The 20849-nt window shown below is 42.8% G+C and overlaps 1 protein-coding gene across 4 annotated transcripts in view; it reads right to left on the minus strand.

The window, feature by feature from the left end:
• Positions 1-15383: 15383 nt before the first annotated feature.
• The window catches only part of CNOT4 (CCR4-NOT transcription complex subunit 4), a 152219-nt gene continuing 146753 nt past the window's right edge, over positions 15384-20849 (minus strand). For 2 of the 4 annotated variants that reach the window (XM_027968837.3, XM_027968836.3), the window contains exons 11-12: positions 17462-17674; positions 15384-16781 (exon numbers count right to left, since the gene is read on the minus strand). In XM_027968837.3, the coding sequence (XP_027824638.1) occupies positions 16480-16781; positions 17462-17674 (515 nt within the window). In that variant the 3' untranslated portion in view covers positions 15384-16479. The remainder of the gene's footprint in view (positions 16782-17461; positions 17675-20849) is intronic. The other 2 variants (XM_027968840.3, XM_027968839.3) reach the window with 1 other exon arrangement.

A 20849-nucleotide genomic window follows, 5' to 3' on the forward strand; every position in this document is an offset into this window, starting at 1 on the left:
GTGGTGATACAGGAGTGGGGAGCGCCGTGTGTGACTGAAAATTGGCTAGAACGGGCAGCAGACTGCCCTTGCTGGCTTTTATCCTCAAGGGCAGGGGAAAGCAGTGGAAGTGAAAGGTTGTTGTTGAATCACGACACCGGGATTCTTGGCCCCTGGAGAAGAATTCAATCTGGGGCCAGAGACGAGACTTGATCGCTCAGAGCTTTTGTGTAATAAAGTTTTATTAAAGTATAAAGGAGATAGAGAAAGCTTTTGACATAGGCATCAGAAGGGGGTAGAAAGAGTACCCCCTTGCTAGTGTTAACAATGGAGTTATATACTCTCCAGTAAATCAAAAGAATGTCTGGAGGTTGTAAAGACCTCATCAGACCTACTCCCATAATTTACATTTTAAGATAACGGAATTAGCCAGAAGGTCTAATCCAGAGACTGTCCTCAGGCAGAATACATAATACATTGTTGTTATATAATCCTTGTAAAGAGTACTCCCATAATTTACAGAATTAGCCAGAAGGTTTAATCCAGAGACTGTCCTCAGGCAGAATACATGGTTGTTATATAATCCTAAGGAATGCAGAGAAGGAAAAAAGTTTGTCCTTTCTTCCTCCTTGAGAATTCCAGACCCCTCTCTCCTTGGGGACCCCTAGACTTCTTATCAACCTGCCTAGGAAATGACTCTCTCAGAAGGACATGCCACAGGAGAAAGTACCCATCCTCGAGTCCAGTGAAGATGGGGGAGGAGGCCCACCCTCCCCCCTGTGCAGAGAAAACATCTGAGTCTGGAGAGCAAGACAGCGCCGAGTGCCAAGACACTCAACCCTGCGGCGGGCCCCCACAGTTGGCGTCCTGGGTCCCTCGCATCTCCCTACCTCTCTTCTCTGCCACTTCATCCTTCATCCCAGGGACGCCTCTTCAGGCCAACTGGCAGGCCAGAATCTCCCCTCTGGAGTCGTCACCAGGGGCCCTGCCAGCAGCTCCAGGGGCTGCGCTCTGCTCAGGTCTCGGAAGACACACCTCCCTGAGGCTGGGACCCAGGAGAGCCGGGATCCCCGGAGAGCTGGGAGGGGCAGCAGCATGATCCCTGCTGCCCTGGACTCCCCTTCCACCTGCCGAGCCAGCAGGCAGGTATCCTGGGCAGGCTGCCTTGTGGAGACTTCTCCCCGTTCCCGCCACATCCATCCCCACCCCGGGTTCTTTGATGAGTGAGGCAGGTGACGGAGCTGTTGCTCACTCAGCCATCCATCCTGTTTTCTTCATTCCATTGTCTGTGGGGCCCAATCCAGACCTCTCCTAGGATGGGCTGGAGAGAGCAAGCACCCAGCCAAGATCCGACTGCAGGCTCTGTCCCCATCAGCAGCATTCACCATGTCAACAGAAAGATCTTTCTAACTCACCTCGTCCTGTGCCTTAAGGGAACTGAACTTAAAGAAGATGTCCTAAGAAGGATATGAGGATGAACAAGGAACAGGATACTCTGTGTCCCTATAAAGCTCTAGAGAGAAGACAGACTGCCTGCCCATGTCAGGAGCATGGCTGGGGGACCCTTGATGTGGGCAGGCCCCGGGCATACACACAAAAGGAGGCCTACGCACCCCGTGTCCACTGAAGGGTTACAAATCCCACTGACACGCTGTGAATAAGTCGGTCCTGTCATTCCACCCTGACACATGCACCTTCATAACCACCTGGGAGCCGGCTTGCATTTAGGATTCTCTGCCTCCTGGGAGTCTGTGCTCAAATGCACAGGCAGAGCAGAGCGGGCCTTGACTCCCAGCCCCACCCCCAGCTTTCCTCACCCTGCTGAGTGGGCTTCTCATTGAAATCAGACGTGTGAAGCCATACATAATTAAGAGTGAGGGTTAATGATAAAACCTCTAGTGTTATTTGCAAAGGAGATGAAGAATCTCACACGTGTTTCTGAGAAATTACTCTCCGCTGACCACGTCCATGTCCTCACACCCCATGCACTTCTTACCCCGCTGTGATCACTCGGCTACCTTCCCTCCAAAAAGGTCATCAGTGACCCCAAACGTCTAATCTGCCAACTGTGTTGTCTTCATCCTAATTAACCTCCATAGCGTTTGACCTAATTGACCACAACACTCTTCCCTCTCTTTGCTTCCATAAAGCCATTTCCCCACCTTGGTTCTTCCTTTCTGTCTGCGTCCCCCAGTCGCACAAAGCTGATGTTCTCCAAAAGCCTGCTTATGGTTCTCTTTTAGTTTTTTCCTCCTCACTCTTCCCTGAATGATTTCAGTTCCATACTACCCACCCCTGAAGTGTCATCTCTAGCTCTATGCTCTTCCCTGATATCCAGTGTGTGTGCGCACGTATGTGCATGAACACACGTATGCTGTCCACTGTAGATGATACCACCCAGCATCAAACTCCTCCTTCCCTTCCTCTTCAGCCAATACGCACACAGCTGTGTAGAATCCAAAGACCTCTGCCATCTATGCTTCCTTCTTCCTTGACCTTTTCACCCAGACACAAGTCCTGCCAATTACCTCTCAGGAATGTCTTTTCAACTTAAATCACTCTTATTGGGGGAAAATTTAATTATTTTTTTCCTCTTTAAACTCATTATCTCAATTCAGATTCGTGTGCACTATCTTACCAGGACAAATGTTTTGTTTTTCTTTTTTTTTTTAAGCCAAATATGCATAACATAAAATTTACCATTTGAACCCTTTCTGAGTATACAGTTCAGTGGCCTGAAATATGTTCACACTGCTGTGCTATCCATCTTCAGAACTTTCTCATCATCTCAAACTGAAATGGTACCCATTCAACAGAAACTCCTCACCCTCTTTCCCAGGCCCTAGTAATCAGTATTCTACTTTCTCTATGGTTCTGACTATGTGAGGCCCCTCATGCAAGTGGAATCATATAATATTTGTCCTTTTGCGTCTGGCTTATTCTCAGTAGTTTTTACAATTTCTCATTATTTATTTTTAAATTTTTATTGGTGTATAGTTGCTTTACAATGTTGTGTTACTTTCTGCTGTACAGCAAAAGTGAATCAGCTATACAGATACATATATATGCTCTTTTTTTACTTCCTTTCCCTTTTGCTCACCACAGAGCATCAAGTAGAGTTTTCTGTGCTATATATTAGGTTCTCATTAGTTATCTGTTTTGTACACAGTATCAATAGTGTATATACGTCAACCCAAATCTTCCAATTCAGCAACTGTGTTTTAACTGGTTTCATTATGTCTGGGGCTTCCCAGGTGGTGCAGTGGTAAAATACCCGACTGCCAGTGCAGGAGATGCAGGTTCAATCCCTGGGTCTGGAAGATCCCTTGGAGAAGGAATTGGCAATCCACCCCACTATTCTTGCTGGAGAATTCCGTGGACAGAGGAGCCTGGTGGGCTACAGTCCATGGCAACACAACTGAGCCACACACACACACACACACACACACACACACACATTACATCTTGTTTTTCTTTTCCAACACTTTTGGTACAATACAATCCAAATTACCTTTCTAAGACATGAAAAGACTCTTTCACACTGACTCCAAAAGAAAATCCACACTCTGGCATGGTGGTCAAGGCCTTTCAAAACCTGGCCGCCACCTACCTTTCCAGCGCCACCTCCCACACTACCAGGTAAGTCCTCCTACGCCTTTCTCGAGTGTCCTGCCCCTGCCGCCACCTCTGCTTGGAATGCCATATCCTCTGTGTCCTTTGTGCCCTCCTTCAAACCTTTGGTCTTCACTTAGCAAGCTCTACTCATCCTTTGAAGCCCAGCTTCTGTGTTTCTTCCCCAGGGAAGTTGGCCTTGACCTTCCAATACTGATCCAGTCCCTCCCTCCACCATGTTACTAGACCACTGCGCACATCTAGGTTTTATGTACTTTCTATTATGTCTCATATTTCTCATTCAAAATGCTTTAAGAAATATTGATATCAGTCTCCCCTTCGAGCCTGTGATTTCTTTAGTGGTCGAGAACACATCCTTTCCTTTCTTTTAGGGCACTCTAGCTGGTGGGTACTCAGTAAAATGTAAGTTCAAGGAATAAATAAGCAAAATATTCATCCGTCTACGTCAGGTTACAATTCAGCCTTCTTTCTTTTTTTGGCTGCATGTGAGATCTTAGTCCTCTGACCAAGGATTGAACCCATACCCTCTGCATTGAAACCACAGAGTCTTAGTCACTGGACCACCAGGGACGTCCTAGCCTTCTCTGATATATAAGGACACATTTGGTGGTCCCTAAACGTCTTCTTAGATACAGGGTTCTGAAATGCACTTTAGATACCCTGCCATATAGCGTGTAGGAACGTCTGCTTCCAACACGAAAACCTGGAGTAACAGCGGTTACCACAACAGCTGCTTATGATTAGAAGCTCTTTAAGTGTCGAATATAATAAGGGTAATTACTCAAAGCTGTCATCTTGATCGTCTGAGGCAATCAAACCCAAAGCAGTGGCTTTCCCCCAGGAGCATTGGTAGCAGAATTCAAACCTAGAAGTCACTTGAACTGAAGGTCTTCTTGAAAGTAAACTGTGGGTGCCATTCCCAGGGGGAGTGACAGCCACATGCAGTGTGGCCGTGGAGAGCTGTCTGGGCAGCTCCCTGACTGACACTGATGAAATCCACATGACTGTAAGCGCACGCCCGTGTTCCCAGCCGGCAGCGTGCCACCTGACAGCAGGATTTCAGGAGAAGAAAGCACGTTAGCAATAAATCATTACACACTCTTTCTTTGCATTGGCACTGTACTTCCTTTTCAAAGCATGCTCATTTACAATATTTCATTCAAGCCTCACGGCCACATGAGTATAAAGATCTTGATGTGTGGATGAAGAGGCCAGCGCTGGCAGGGCAGTCTTCCCAAGGCCATGGAGTCAGCAGTAGCACTCTTTGCTGTTTCATATCAGGGGTTTCTCAGCTACATTATGGTTATTAATACATAGGAGGCAAGGATTCTCCCCTAGCCTACTGTGGATCTAATTTTGTTTATAGTGTTTGTTTTATAAGTCTTAAATTTAGGTTTAGTAAATGAATCAATATTTTTCCTTTTGGGTCTTACATTTTGCTTATAAATGCTTTCCTCACCCTAGGGTGATAAACATATTTTTCTGCACTCTTTTTCTTGGCCAAGCCACAAAGCTTGTGGGCTCTTAATTCCCTGACGTGCATGCACGCTCAGTTGTGTCCAACTCTTTGTGACCCCATGGACTGAAGCCTGCCAGGCTCCTCTGCCCCTGGAATTTTCCAGGCAAGAATACTAGAGTGGGTTGCCATTTCCTATTCCAGGGCTTAATTCTCTGACCAGGGATCAAACCCCAGACCCTATGAATGGAAGCCTGGAGCCCTAACCACTGAACCACCAGAGAATTCCTTCCTCTGCATTTTCGACATGAGTGCATAGTCACTGCTGGACTGTTGTTTAATGGTCAGCACTAACACTCAAGGATGAATTCTAAGAAAGGAGGAGTTATGTCTGTTTTGTTACCCACTATATCCCTAGAGCATATCACAGCCTAGTACCTCTGGCTCAAGAAATATTTTGAGTGGGAAAAAAAAAAAAAAAGAATTAAGGGGATACTATTAATGAGAGAACACAGACACCCCTGGAAGAAAATCAACATATGTAATTTGATTATTATGAATTTTATTTTGATAATTCTGTATATAGGCTATTACATTTTACACTCAGTTTTGAATTCTGGGGATTGCCAGCTTCTATAGCAATCCTAAAATAATCATAAAATCCTAAATGCTGGAAGCAACTTTCGGGACCAGGGAGAGGTCCAATATCTTGGTTGGTATGGCACCACCACCCCCTATTCGGCTCTGCCCCGAGAAGAGGCTGTTCAGTGCGTGTGCACAGCCTCATTGGCACCAAGCCCTGCCCCAGGAGACTGGCGCACGGCTTAAGAACATCCCCTACTGCTGGCCTTCTCTGGGTCCGAAGCTGGTGGTAATAGCACCCTCTTCCAAAGCACCAACCCCAGGGTTTTCTGCCATGTCTATTTCCTAAAAGTCTGGGCACTCTCTACTGCCTGCTTGCCTTTCTTCGCTGTAAGTGTTAAGTATTTGGGGACGACATCAAATTATTCTGATTGGGTCCATTTCGGATATATGCTAACCTCAACTAGGCCCTTGCTACTTATTTACCACTCTTTTTATCCATTTTTTTTAAACCTTCCTGTGACATTTTCCTAAGTGCTAATTAAACGTTTTATCTGTTGTTAAGCTCCAAACCCTGAGTCTACCCCTGGCCTCCTCATTATGCTGAGCTTATGAGTTCTCTTAAAATTTGTCTCGCGTATAACTGAATCACCTTGCTGTGCAACTAAAATATTTTAAGTCAGCTATATTTAAATCAATGGAGAAGGAAATGGCAACCCACTCCAGTGATCTTGCCTGGAGAATCCCATGGACAGAGAAGCCTGGTGGGCTATAGTCCATGGGGTCACAAGAGTTGGACATGACTTAGCAACTAAACTACCACCATACTTAAATAAAATATATATGCTAAAAAAAGAAAAGATTTCTTGTTTTTAACCTTGAAACCCTCTCTCGTACTTGCTACTATTAATATCTTGGAGGAAAAAAATATCCCTCTTTCTATGAATAAACCTTCACATGTGCTCTTGATTGAATTTGGCTTTCTTGTTCAAATTTCCTTTTCCAGGTAGTTTTGTCTTCTCTGACTTCTAACAGACTTATGGCTTCCTGGGGGGCAGGCGGAGGGGTGGGGCAGGCAGGAAGCTGCTTGTACTCTAATTTGGCCTCTGAAATTGTGTTGTCATCATCTCTTCATCAAACATCTTGGCCATTCATGTCTCCTAATTCTTTAATTCCTACTCATTCTTCAACCTACGGCAACTGGCTTTCAGGACCTCCTCTGTATTAAAACCAGTCCCTTGAAGATCATTACCGATCACCTACCAATAAAATTTAATAGCAGCCCACCACCCAAAGTTTCCTTCCCTCTCTCATTTATGCAGATAAAATGGCAGGCAGTATGCTAAGCCCTGGGAACATGTGGACAAAAAGAAAGAAAACATTACTCAGGGTACGAAAGGTACCAAGGACCACCAAAATTTGAGAGCAAGCTTCAGGGAGCAGATTACCAGGCTGAAGATGAGACTGGTGTGGATATTCCAAGTTGAGAGAACGGAAATGCATGGAACAGAGTCTTGTGAAACACAGAATACTTAAACTTCATTAGGAACGTGTTGGGAGTGGGGGTTTTGGAGAGTTTTGAAGGGGAGTGACATGACCCATTTTAGCTGCTCTAAAGCACAGGTGCCAGCTTTGTTGACACTTAATCATCAGCCCCACATCCTGCTACCCTTTCCTCTGCGTCACAGTTCTCAGATTCCCTCCAACAGGATCCCAGGCTAGGCCCCACTGATAAGAGGCCCAAAAGTGAAATCTGAAAGGTGAGAAAGAAAAAGTTTTACTCCTAGATCAGCAGCTATGCGCAGGCGACTGGCCACTGGCAAACACAGGGTTTTGGTAGCTACTTCCCACAGCCTCCTGAGAATCCCAACGTAGCGCTGCAGGCAGTTGAGAGGGAGCTCTTGCGTGAAGGCTTTCCTTGGACCCCAGCACGCCCAGATCTGCTGTAAGCCATGAGGTCCTCCTAGCCTTTCCTCTCCCAGCCTTCCTGGAGGTTGTGAAACCCCTGATTTCCTGACGAAAGCCTCACACAGGATGCCATTTTGAGTAAGTCTTGCCTAGAAACAGTCCTACACTGACACCATACACTCAGGTCTTTGTGTTATACCACTTGTCTCTATTTCCCCCCAGATTTCTATCTCACTTCTCACCACTATAAAGATAATTCCAAAACTATACTTTCTACCTCTGGTCTTTCCTCTTAAGTTCCACATCCAAATTTTCAACTATTTCCTGGACACTTCCATCTTGATGACCTGCTGAAACTTCAAACTCAACACATTCGATAAAAATCACCTTCTTTTCAAACTAGTTCCTTTTCACGAGTCCACAGTTCTTTTAAGCACAATACAGTTATTTATTCCAGCTATCTGGCTGCAAACCACAGCCATACTAGATTTTACTCTCATTCAGGTAAACATTTATTGAGAGGTTACTATGTGTCAGGCCCTTTGCTAAATGCTGGGACTAGCATGGCTAACAGGTAGATATGGGGACCTCCCTAGTGGTCCAGTGGTTAAGACTATGCGCTTCCACTGAAGGGGTGGCAGGTTCAATCCCTGGTCAGGAAACTAAGATCCCACATGCCACTCAGTATGGCCTAAACAAACAAATGGGTAGATGTGTTCCTTGCTCTCAGAACTTACAGTCTAGTGGAAACTTCTAGAAACTTCAACATGTTTACAAAAAAAATTTTTTTTAATCCTTAACCTGTCACTTGGAAAAATTCAAGATTCTTAAATATCTTTTGAATTATTTCCCCTTCTCATCTTCTCACCCCCTTATCAATCAGTAACCTTCACCTGGACTATTTCTCTTGTTTCCTAGCTAGACCTTTTATTGTATCGTGGACTTTCCTATGTTTTGAGGGAACACACATGCACATACCTTATTTCACAGAAAATTTCAGGCGGTCATCAACAGTCCCCTTGAGGCAACACCCCAGACTCTTGGGGTTTTCCATTAACCTAAAGAATCCCACTTCAGTGTTTCTCCCATCTTCATCATTCCTGCCTAGGGTTGTGTATTCACAAAGGACAATCTTATAATGTCTCTCTCCTAAAACAGAAACTGGAAACAGGCTCATTTCCAACAAAATCAGAGTCCAGGGCTCTTGAAAGCCTTCTTTCTCACAAGTCCCCTGCACAAACCCAGGTTCCTTCCAAACTGAGATGCAGCCCCTAAACACAGCCTATGCAACTTCATCACAAAGCCTTTCTTTGCTCAGGCTGTCCCCCCACCCAAGTCTTAGTTTATCCAAAGCTCATATTTCTTTGAGCTAGTTTGATATTTCATACATTAGACATTCATATCCAGTCTTAGTTTTTAATTTTAATTTTTTTTTGGAGGGTGGCATATGAGATCTCATTTCCCTGACTGTGGATTGAACCTGTGCCCCCAGCAATGGAAGCACGAAGACCACCAGAGAAGTCCACAGTCTTAGGGTTGACTATCCAAACCTTTTCAGAGTAAGAGAACAGGAATCACCTTATCTTTGTACCTCCTAAAGCACCTGGCATAACGCCCAGCCCAAAGTAGATGTTTGAAAATGTTAGACTTAATTAAGCTCAAATTTCTCCTTTACATCTCAGTCTCAGTTGTGTCCTTCATCCTTTTTCCTCTCCTACATAACTGTCCTTCAAATGTTTGAAAACAATTACCTTGTTCCTCTTTCTCATCTGCCCAAAATCCAGGAGATACTGGCTAACTTGGTAGTCTATGTAAACAAAACTCAACATAAGCCCAACATAGTCAAGAAGTCCCTCAGCGTTCTATTTCCCAATCAACCTTTGACTCACCCTCTATGATTTGGGACAAGCAGTATCTCTTCACACCCTTTATTTCACCACCACTCAGCTAAAATAAGGAAGAAAGAAAAATAAAACAAGGGGGAAGCAGATAATTCCATCCTTATGTTAGTCATTTTACAAATATAAACGAGCTCTGCTATTAAATCTGTGACCCAGACAAAACTCAACTTCTTTGGGTCTATTTACATTCTTTTTGCATATTAAGGAGACTGATAAAAGCCAAGGAATTCACACTACTGAAACTATGTATGTATGTATGTATATATATATATATATATATATACCCTTTGGGCTGTATGTAATCTTCTGGACCTTAGGTATTTTATTAATAGTATCTCAGGTTTACAAACACTAAAGCTGAAAACAAAAATATCCCACAGATCATTGTTTCTCCTTATTGTTGTTCAGTGGCTCAGTCGTGCCCATCTCTTTGCAACCCCATGGACTGCAGCATGCCAGGCTTCCCTGTTCTTCACCATCTCCCAGGACTTGCTCAAACTCATGTCCATTGAGTCAGTGATGCCATCCCGCCATCTCATCCTCTGCCGTCCCCTTCTCCTCCTGCCTTCAATCTTTCCCAGCATCATGGGCTTTTCTAGAGTCGGCTCTTTGCGCGTTTCTCTTTAAATTCTCTTATTTATGAGCCTTCGTTTTAACCCAGCCTACCACAAATATTCTATTTGAACTATTAACCTCTATTGGTCATATATACCTACTCCCATCGGCTCTGGAGGGAAGCTGTGGAAGGAAGTGCAAGGACTCCACTTACAAACACCTGCAGACACACTCAGAGATGGAGCAAGCGCCGAATGCTTTAGAATGGCCAGTTCTGAGATGTGCCTTGAACATTTGGGTCAGTGTTTACATCCATGCTCAAATTATTTGGGTTACCACCAGTAGAAACTGTTATCTTATCCTTTAAAGGGATTTTCCCCCCATAATGATGTACTCATTTCTTTAAATCAATTTGTTCAGTGGCAATTTTAGAAATGAATTTTCAAAGGCAGTTCTTTCTGGTAGGAAATTGCCTGCATGTTTAAAAGCTATGTCTAGACTAAGTTAATAATGTGTTAAGCACAAAGAATTGAGTACTGATTTTTGTGACAAAATAAGTATTTGGTTTTTAAAGAATTCATGTTAACGTCCTCACTCATCTTTCACTTGGATAGATCGCTTGAGTGGAAATAGCCATGTCTGACAAAGGATACGTTTCATCACCATGTTTAAGGTATATAAGCTGTCAACTCTTTAAAGTTTACATACCCTAAATATAATAAGGACCTTAAATCAAATGATGATGGTAAAAACTTGATAGAAAACTTGAATAACATGTGCAGTGGATGCCACGTCTTTAAATTCAGGCAGGGGGTGGGGAGTGCTACTGCATTCAGCTGTTACAGGTTGTCATGGCATAATTTCCTTGTGGAAACACACTGTTGACACTTATTACTTGTTCAAAAAACATAATTCATACAGTGCTAAGGGTAGGCTATTTCCTCCTCTGCAATTTCTAGAATTGCTCTAACTCAGTGTAGCCTAGAAAATGACCCACATCCATCTGACTTGCTATGTCCCCTAAAACTGCAGTAAAATGTGGACATCTAGATTAAAATTTTATTGTGATCCACACAGTCAAAGGCTTTGGCATAGTCAATAAAGCAGAAATAGAAGAGGAACTAAAAAGCCTCTTGATGAAAGTGAAAGAGGAGAGTGAAAAAGTGGCTTAAAGCTCAACATTCAGAAAACGAAGATCATGGCATCTGGTCCCATCACTTCATGGCAAATAGATGGGGAAACGGGAAACAGTGTCAGACTTTATATTTTGGGGCTCCAAAATCACTGCAGATGGTGACTGCAGCCATGAAGTTAAAAGACGCTTACTCCTTGGAAGAAAGTTATGACCAACCTAGACAGCATATTGAAAAGCAGAGACATTACTTTGCCAGCAAAGATCCATCTAGTCAAGGATATGGTTTTTCCTCTGGTCATGTATGGATGTGAGAGTTGGACTGTGAAGAAAGCTGAGCACCGAAGAATTGATGCTTTTGAACTGTGGTGTTGGAGAAGACTCTTGCGAGTCCCTTGGACTGCAAGGAGATCCAACCAGTCCATTCTGAAGGAGGTCAGCCCTGGGATTTCTTTGGAAGGAATGATGCTAAAGCTGAAACTCCAGTACTTTGGCCACCTCATGCGAAGAGTTGACTCATTGGAAAAGACTCTGATGCTGGGAGGGACTACGGGCAGGAAGAGAAGGGGACAACAGATGATGAGATGGCTGGATGGCATCACTGACTCGATGGACATGAGTCTGAGTGAACTCCGGGAGATGGTGATGGACAGGGAGGCCTGGCGTGCTGCGATTCATGGGGTTGCAAAGAGTTGGACACGACTGAGCAACTGAACTGAACTGAACTGAGATTAAAATTTTAACCATTAAAATAATCCCCTGTATGACAAGCTTTGGGAAAACAAACTAGTGATTGTAAATCAAAAGAGCTTCATTGGAAAAGAGGATATTAAGAGAGAAACCACTTCAAGGTCAACAAAACGAACATGTGGGCAGGTGCCATTCAAACCATATATACACATATATGTACAACATGGCGGCTAGTGCTTGTTCCTCCAGTTTATTGCCTAAAAAACTATGCTGATTAGCTTATAAAATCAGAGCACAAAACTGGACTAAGAGGGTAGATTAAACCTACATACTTAAAATTAGAATAAAGAGAAAAGCAGGGAGACCCTGACAGGAGACGACAGAGCAGAATGCGGTGACCAAGAACGCAGCAGTTTGTGCCCTGGCTGATGAGAAGTCTCATGCTAGCAGCAGGGGATGCTGAGACCCAACCCAAGTCACACCAGAGTCCTCAAGGGCACAGACTGACAGTGCCAGGTGCCCTGAGAACCACGGAGAAAGTGTGGGGTGGGGCTAAAGCAAAGCTTACTGAGAGAGCTGTTTCAAGAAGTTAGTTCCCTAGATTCAGCCCCCAACTCCACACCACAGTGCAACCACACATTTCTTAAATGGGCAGGTATTTACCTGGAGACAGTCTCTGGAGAGAAAAGGACTGAAAACAAGGATGAAGTAAACATACTCATAATGAATAGAGACCACCATAGCAGCTCTGGCCTCAGACCCTCACCCCATGGCCAGCCATCATGAGACTCTTCTCTAGACAATCTGACCAGCCCAGAAGAAAAAGCCCAAAGACAGTGACAATAGGTCTTTCCTAACAGAGCCCATCCAGACCTTCCCAAAGTGAAGTTCAAAGCTGGCATGCCTTCGTGTTTACAAAACTTCCTGTCAGCTTTTTAGTCTTATTCATGAGCGGATATCAAGAATTACTAGGGATCTGCGAAGTCTCTAATATGAAAGACAGAGATCAGACCAACTGGGAGGAACAGAAACAATGCAAAGAGACAACTGTACGTATAAACAAACTCGAGATAAAGCTTCCTAGAAAGAGCAAGAGACCAAGTCGGCAAATTGGAAAAAAAAGGAGAAAGTCCAGAATAAGGGCATTTTTAGAAAGGAAGAGCAGAGAAAATAACTGCAAGAAATTCACTCATGAAATAAGTCAAGAAAATTTCCTAGAATTGAAGGATATGAGTCACCAGGTTTTAAAAACCTAGTGTGTACCCACTGTGCTCAGCATAGACCCATACCAAGGAACACAGAAGACAATTTCTACAAGCTTCCAGAGAGAGAGAGAGAGACAAAAGGATTACATACGAGTGGCTTTGGATTTTTTTTAACAGTAATACTGGAAGCAAGAAGACAAGAGAGTAAACCCTTCAAAGTTCTAAAGGAAAAAAATATCTACAATTTTCTATCCACCAAGCTATCAACTGAAACAGTATTTTCAGGTATGCAAAATACTATTTATTTCCCATATGCATTTCTCAAGGGGTTTCTGGAAGATGTCACTCCAACAAAATTAGAGGAAAAAAGACCAATATATGGCATATAGGAATACAGGGGGGAACAGACCCAAGAAAGGAAAGAGGTAAAGGGAACACTAGGAATGTCAGCAGTGCATCAGATCTAAGAACTGTGAGCCCAGAGACAGACATTGAGGGCTGTCAGTACCAAGATTCTTACTGCTGTTATGCCAGCAGACTGCCTAAATTGTTTCGGTCCAGATTCTTTTTTGCACTTATCTGATTTTGACCAAATGTAATGAATTTCTTTTCTCCCCTCCATGCCCTGGTGAATTGATCAGCTGACGCTTCTTTTAAACCATCCCATTCCCATAGGTCGGGCTTTGATCAACTCCAGAGGACTGGAGGGAAACCACAGAGAGCTCGGACACAGGAAAACAGAGAGCAGACTACTCTGTCAGAGTCTCTGCCAGATGCCCAGGGTCAGGCTCACGGCAGCCCTGTCAGATGCCCCACTGGCATCCCTTTTCCAGGACTCACTCATGACCTTGCAGTCTTCCCCAGAACTGGCTTTATAAATTACCAGAGAAACTAAAGCCAAACTATGACCTAGAGAATCTGTTCAATTTATCTTCTAAAATCCTGGATCTGATAGTGATAATACTCTTCCTTACACATTTAGGTTTTGGTTTGCAACTTAGCTTTTTAAAAAATGAAACTGCATTATTCAGGGATATGTATGTCATGGCAAGACTTTAAAAAGAAAGATTAGCACAGAGATCAAGATCATGGTTTTGTTGATGGGAAGGAAAGAAAATTGGAAAGGGAGAGATAGGAGGTCTTTCAAGATATTGTAGGTTCTATTTCTAACTGAGGTGGTAGGCATATATGGTTTTATTATTCTTTAAATGGTATTTACATATTTTATAAGGTCTTCTGTATGTATGATTCATTAAGCATATACACAATCATAGCACATCCATGCAAAATAGAATTGCCCTCCTTTTACATTTTTATTGATATACCAACCCCCCTGGCCCAAATGCCCCAAAGCCTTGATTATAATTCACGACTACCTGATATTACTTGTGTGTTGGGCCACCACTCTGCAGCAAAAAGTAAAGATTTAGGCAACTGGAAGATGTAGGCAACTGAAGCAAAGCTTACAGACCAAAGAAAGCCTACAGCCTAGTCTTCTCCTATCACAGGTTACACTGTAGCTAATTTTTTAAAATATAATTTGATGTTCACCCAGTCATATCTACTATGGTGACATGTATTTGAGACAATCCGCTTCACATTCTTCAAAGATTGTTAAAACATTTTTTTGGTATCAAATAGAAGTACAGAGTAAAGGTAAGAAGAAGGCGAAAAAAACCAGAACGTAAAATCTCAAAAGATCTACTTAATTCATCCCACAAAGATCTGCTTAATGAAGGTAGCTGGAAATATATCAACTCCAGCTTTGGACTTCTGAATGTAACCCACATCACGCAGATTTCTAGCAACCTCATCCTCTCCGTTGGTCAGTGGTGTGACTCTCTCTCCCTCTTAGGTCCTCCCTAGAACAGCTGGTCACGAAAGACGCCTCTGTGGGTTTCCCGCATCAGTGTTTCCGATCTCTTTCCTCTTTCCCGTCGCAGCATGCGCACGTGCAGCTTCTTGGATGGCGCCCTGCCTGCTGGTCCTGCTGGGTCTCCGGGAGACCACCACCGTCTCAGCACGACACAGCCTATGTACTCCTCTGTGGCACGCGAGGCCTCTCAGTTGGGAAGGTGTGGCCCACACAATGCAGCAGCACAAAGCAGCATCTTCTACTGAAAGCCACTGGAAGAGGAACTCTTGAAGATAAGATGGGCTGATCATCACACATGGCAATGCCTGACAATAAGATTAATTTTTTCTCTAGTTTCTTCTTCTAACCCATCTTCCCTATTGTTGAAGATGTAAAATCCATGGATACACCCGATGACTGTTACCACAAAATGTTTCAAATTCACATGCAACAAAATGGAAAAACAAAAACAAGAACAACCCAAGGATCATCATCAAGTTTTCTGTTTTATTTAAGATTTTAGTTTTAATTCTGAAGAAAGAGGTACATTTCCTTTTTTTTTTTTTAGTTTTAGCATCAGGTTATAACCAGGTTTCTGTTTTCTTTTCTCCTGTCTTTTCAATACTGCACAAACGTCCAGAAACTACAGGGTTAAGTAAAAGCTGCAGGCAAGGAGGTCAGAGATTTGCTCCTGATGGTGATCAGATGGCCCCAGAGCAGTGCTATCTCAGAGTGCCCTTAGTCAGGTGAATTTACGGTAAAAAGAAAAAAAGATTCTGACAGAGGAGAAAGATTGACAAAATCACTTATATTTCAGCTCTTATATATTATGCATAGGTATTAAATCTGTGAATACTTTTTTTCTTTAAAACATCTGAATTTATTTTAAATCTAAAGTCAAAATTTTTTCTCCTTTAAAAAAATCACTTCTCCCCTCCTTATAAACTCTTTAGCAACAGGCCAGTTACTACTACAGATCAATTTATCTTTCCATCAACTTCCAATAAATTCTTAAGCTTAACAACACAATCAAGTCCTCTCCATCAACTTGCCAAAATAATTAAAAATTAAATTAAAAGCATTTTCCCTGCAATAGTGATAAGCTGAATACAAGATGGATGCCAGGACCACTGCTTTCCCCCATGCATTTAGCAATCTCATTTCAACCTGGTTTTCAAACTTCTGCAGTTGATAATGCATTTACTTCACCTTTCCTAGAGATTAATCGTCATTTTCTGCTAAGCAGATTATATCATTATTATGCGCAACAGACAAACAGTAATTTTCTAAGTTTCGAGACTGCCCTTTGATTTCTTTTTTTTTTTTTTCCCTCCTTAAAAAGGCATTTTTAGAAAACATTCAACAGTGTCACTTGAATGCTGGATCAACAGAAACTTTTACAATTAAAAAAGAAAGATGGTAATGACCCTGTGATCGCATTGCATCTGGGGGTAGGGAGAAAAAAAAAATTGATCAGGAACTGGATTCTTCAGAACATAAGAGATGAGAAGGGAGCTGTGGGTGGGCCGAGAGGGAGAAAATGGGGCGGGACAAATGCTGCGTTCTCCGGTGACTTCCCCCCCCTAGTGGCGGTCCAGTGCTGAACTCTGTAATAAATCTGTGGGGGTTTTGCTGGGGGGTCTGAAGGCTGTCGGAAAGCCAGGGGGTGGGGAGTGAAAGCTGGAAGGGTTTGAAGGAGGAGGGTAGGGATTCCAACTGGCTCTGTGCAGAGGGATCTGTGTGCTGAAGGGGGCGCTGTGGTGGGTCTGTGACGGAGCGGCAGTGGGGCCGTCCATCTCTGTGAGGGCCTGAAGGGATTTTAGCCAGTGTGGAGGATTGTCATCTTGAAGAGAGTCTAAACTGTTTCCTGAAGATGCTGGAATACCTAAGGAGAGAAAACAAAACAAGAAGGAAGATGGTGAGTCTGTGCAGAGAGAATAAGAAATTCATCAAACAAAAAACTTTAAGGTGCTTAGTTTATCCAATAAGAAATGCAATTTTCAACTCCATCCAAATTAGATGTTCTCAGCCTTACGTTGCTTTTATCCTCCACCCACAACGACCACGATTTATTGTCACACAAACCCACGCCTCCTCTTCAACTATACAGACATTATCCCCCCGTGTCACAGAGGCGGAGTTGCAAAAACCAGTCCCCAAGATTGCACGAAGGTATTTTCCAATTGTGCTTCTCCTTCTCTAGTAGGGATACACGGACCAGATAGCCTTATAATAGAGAGCTTTATGTTTTAAAGTGGAGTATGTTCCTTTAAGAGGATTAGTCGGATCCTTCTGTACTTTTGAGACCTACAAAATACACGCATGCTGTCAGACGTGAGCACCTACTGACATCAAAGGAAGCAACCTAGGTACCAAACGCCTTATTATACAACTAGGCCAACAGAGTTAACAACTGAGGCTACGTGACCCCAGAGGATCAAAGAAGCTGCCACACACTTGTGACTTTGGGGGAAGATTATGTTGACGAGACCTCTGCTATTAGATCATCTGTGCTAAAAACCAAACCGGTGGCAGTCAGAGGAGCTGAAGGAGCGAGAAAGTTACCTGTGATGATGGCTGGGTCTGTCCAGCTGCCAGGGCGGTCCCAACTCGGGCTGTCGGTGGTGGCAGTGTTGGACGCTGGTGCACTGTGGTTGGCGTTGGAGGGGGAGGAAGAATTGGGCAGTCCACCAAAGTTGATGTTAATGTTGGGTAGAAGTGCCCTTAGCCCGTCCTGCCATTCCTTCATATTTAAACTCTCTACAGAACTGCTGTTGTCTGGGAGATTTACCAACAAAAAAATGAAAGATAAAAAAAAAAAATAAAAAGCTGACGTTAGAAACATATGTTGTTCTTTTGTGGTTAAGTGGGAGAAGAATTATTCTTTCTTTATTGAGCACCTAGAATGGGTTGTCCTAGCAAGATAAACTTGGTTAGGATTTTGCTCGTGAGCCCCTGAAATCAGTGAGGAAAAACTTGCTTAAGGATCAGGAGAGTGAGCTTCTTGTCCTGACAGACACTTCACCATTTGCTTTTGTAAGCCAACAGTCCAGTTTAAAGACTTAATGCTCCAGAGCATAATTCGGTTCCAGCTACATTACAAAGTTTCAGTTAGTGGGGCATGTAGCCAGCTGAGGTAATTTATGCTATACATAAAAAAAGCAAGCCTGTGAAGTTCAGTATAGGATTGTATTCTGAGCCCATTAAATGAAAAAAAAAAAAAAAAAAGCCATTTTATGAAAAGCAAACATAAGCCAATAGAAAAAAAATAATTAAGTTCTTCCTGATTATAAAACTGATCATGTATTTCAGAGGAGAAAGGCATAATGAATAGGCTTTTGAATCTGAAAAGAGTATTTTTCCATTCGTCACAAAGGCCAAGGAGGCAGGGGCGAAGCTACCCTTTAAATGGAATCATTTCCAGTGGCCTGCCCACTCTGTCCTTAGAGTTCTACCAATCATTCACAACACAAGACCTGGAGCCCTACGGTTAGTTCCCTGGTTCTATTTATAAATAGCATCAAATATGATAAGATGCTATCAAGATAAAAAGGCTTTCATAAACTGTGACTAAACTCACTGGATCTGCTACCATCCAGAATCCACACGGCATATAACTAATTGCTTGGGGGGAGGGGAAGGGTAAAAGTGTAATTACTACTTGGAATACCTGTCTTATTGAGACTAGGGTGGTAGGTCAAACTACGAACTGCAGTTCTTGAGAAGAGCACAGAAAACTGAGCTCTACAGAACTGATGAGAAATCACCATTAATGATGATGACAATGACACTTCATCAGGTACAGTCTAGGCTATTTGGTGAATTTAGTTTTCTTTTTATAATTTTTCCTTTGCCCCAATCGCTGACCTATGCTAAATTAAAACGTTTCAGTCAGTGAAGCTTTTAACCCTACTGACGTTATTTATAAGAAGACAGAAACTACAACCAAACGCAGCAAGTCATCTCTGAATTTACTAAAATGAAGAAGCAATCTACACCATATGAGTCAGTAGAAAGGAAAATAAATTCTTCAAACACAATTCCAATTCGCCATCAGTGTAGTTTCCTAAGGCTCGCCCTTCTATTTGCATCCTACCTCATACTTGCACTGTGTTGTACAACTCACAAAGCACTCTCAGTCATTATTTCATTTGATGCTCATGTTGTGAGGTGTGTAGAGCAGGAGGAATAGTGTGCATTTAACAGATAAAGAAACAGACTCTAGAATAATTTGTCCAAGTCACATAACTTATATAGTTAACACATGAAAGCCAGACCTTATCTGAGATTTTTTTTTAAAGTAGCACCAAGCTTTAGATTTTATATAGACTATTTGCCTTGTATTTGTATAGACTATTATTTAGCTTTTTAACAGGTCAAATGTTTAAGGCAAATTCCAGGGGCCTGTGAGACTCATGATGAAAAGGAAGCAAAAAAACACAGAAACATTACAGAATGTCCATCAGTCATGACTTCAGAAGAAAGATTTCACTAAAGGAACAAACGAGACTTGGCAGCCAGGGTGAAAAAATTCTAATCAACAACACAACCATCAGTCTCCTCTTGGCTCCAACTTCATGAGGCATTAACAAAATCACACTAATGAAGTCCTAGAACACTCTCAAGTATAAGGTTTGGTGGCTACGGCACATTCTAACCTTTAAAGTAGTCACACTGTCAGACTGAATAACGTAACTTGGTTTCAGTTAATCAAAAATTGAATTCTAAATAAGGAAAACTTCACAGGAGGGGAAAAAAAAAACTCCCCGATATAATAAGGTGATGTACAACTACATGGGAAAACTTTAAGGAAGATTAAAGCCCTTGAACTTTAGGTAGCCAAACTCAGCAAGAAGCCTATGAAGACAAACAGGTTCCCTCTTCTACTGCACCGGGAAAAGAAAAAAAACCCGTAACAGTAAAAACCCATCTTCTCCTTACTTTTGCTTTACATTTAGTGAAAGCTGGACTAAGAAACTCTGATTAACAGAATAACATTTGCATCTATATAAAGTTTACTTGAAAATTAGTGTCACAATAAAATCAAAGATATCTGCTCACAGGCAGGAGGTATATGGGAACTTCCTGTACTCCACTCAATTTTGCTGTGAACTTAAAAAATCCTCTAAAAAATAACATCTATTTTCTCTGATTTTAGGCTAATGAAATCAAGCAAGAGTATGTTAGCCAAAGACACTCACAGATGGCACATGATATAGAAACGACGAGGAACTTAGATCCTCCCAAGGCGAACTATGATTATTAAATACCTTGGGAAATAAATTAGCTAGTTTATAATTCTTACAATCTTGCCAAAAAACAAAGTCAGTATGTGCCTAGACATCATGGGAGCCTGACAGCATGGCTGGCTGGCTTGCAGTGAAGTTGCAAGGGTCACAGGAAGTGGACTGACATCATTAGCTCAGGGTACGGGACCACTATTCTCAGCTGCTTGCAAAAAGTTTTCTTCACTGTTTTCTCTACTATTGCTATGCCAAGTGTTGGCACAAAGAAAGACCAAGAAAAAGGAAATCAGATAAATCCATCGAAACTTCAAGAGCCACACCTGTAATCACCTACTCTACCTCCCTGCCTACATTCCCACCCCACCTCTGGCCCAAATTTGTTCTGGCTGAGAGGGCTTCTGGTAATTCCATTCCTTGCAATACATGTGGCAGGGCAGATGAACCTTGGCACAACCAACATTCAGGAGAAATGACAGTTCGTTTCTCATCACATGGGGGCTGTCCTCTGCCCTGCAGGTGTTTAGCAGCACTGCTGGATGCTAGTAGGTCCTATGTACAACATCCCCAACCCCCCCACCACCGATTCTGACAATGAGAAATGTCTCCAGACATTGCCAGATGGCTACTGGGGTGCAGAGAGGCAAAATTATCCCTTGTTGACAACCACTGACACAAAGGAAGTTGATTCCTTTGTTTCTAGGACTCTA

This window comes from Ovis aries, chromosome 4 (assembly GCF_016772045.2).
Source record: "Ovis aries strain OAR_USU_Benz2616 breed Rambouillet chromosome 4, ARS-UI_Ramb_v3.0, whole genome shotgun sequence".
NCBI classification, from domain to species: Eukaryota; Metazoa; Chordata; class Mammalia; order Artiodactyla; family Bovidae; genus Ovis; species Ovis aries.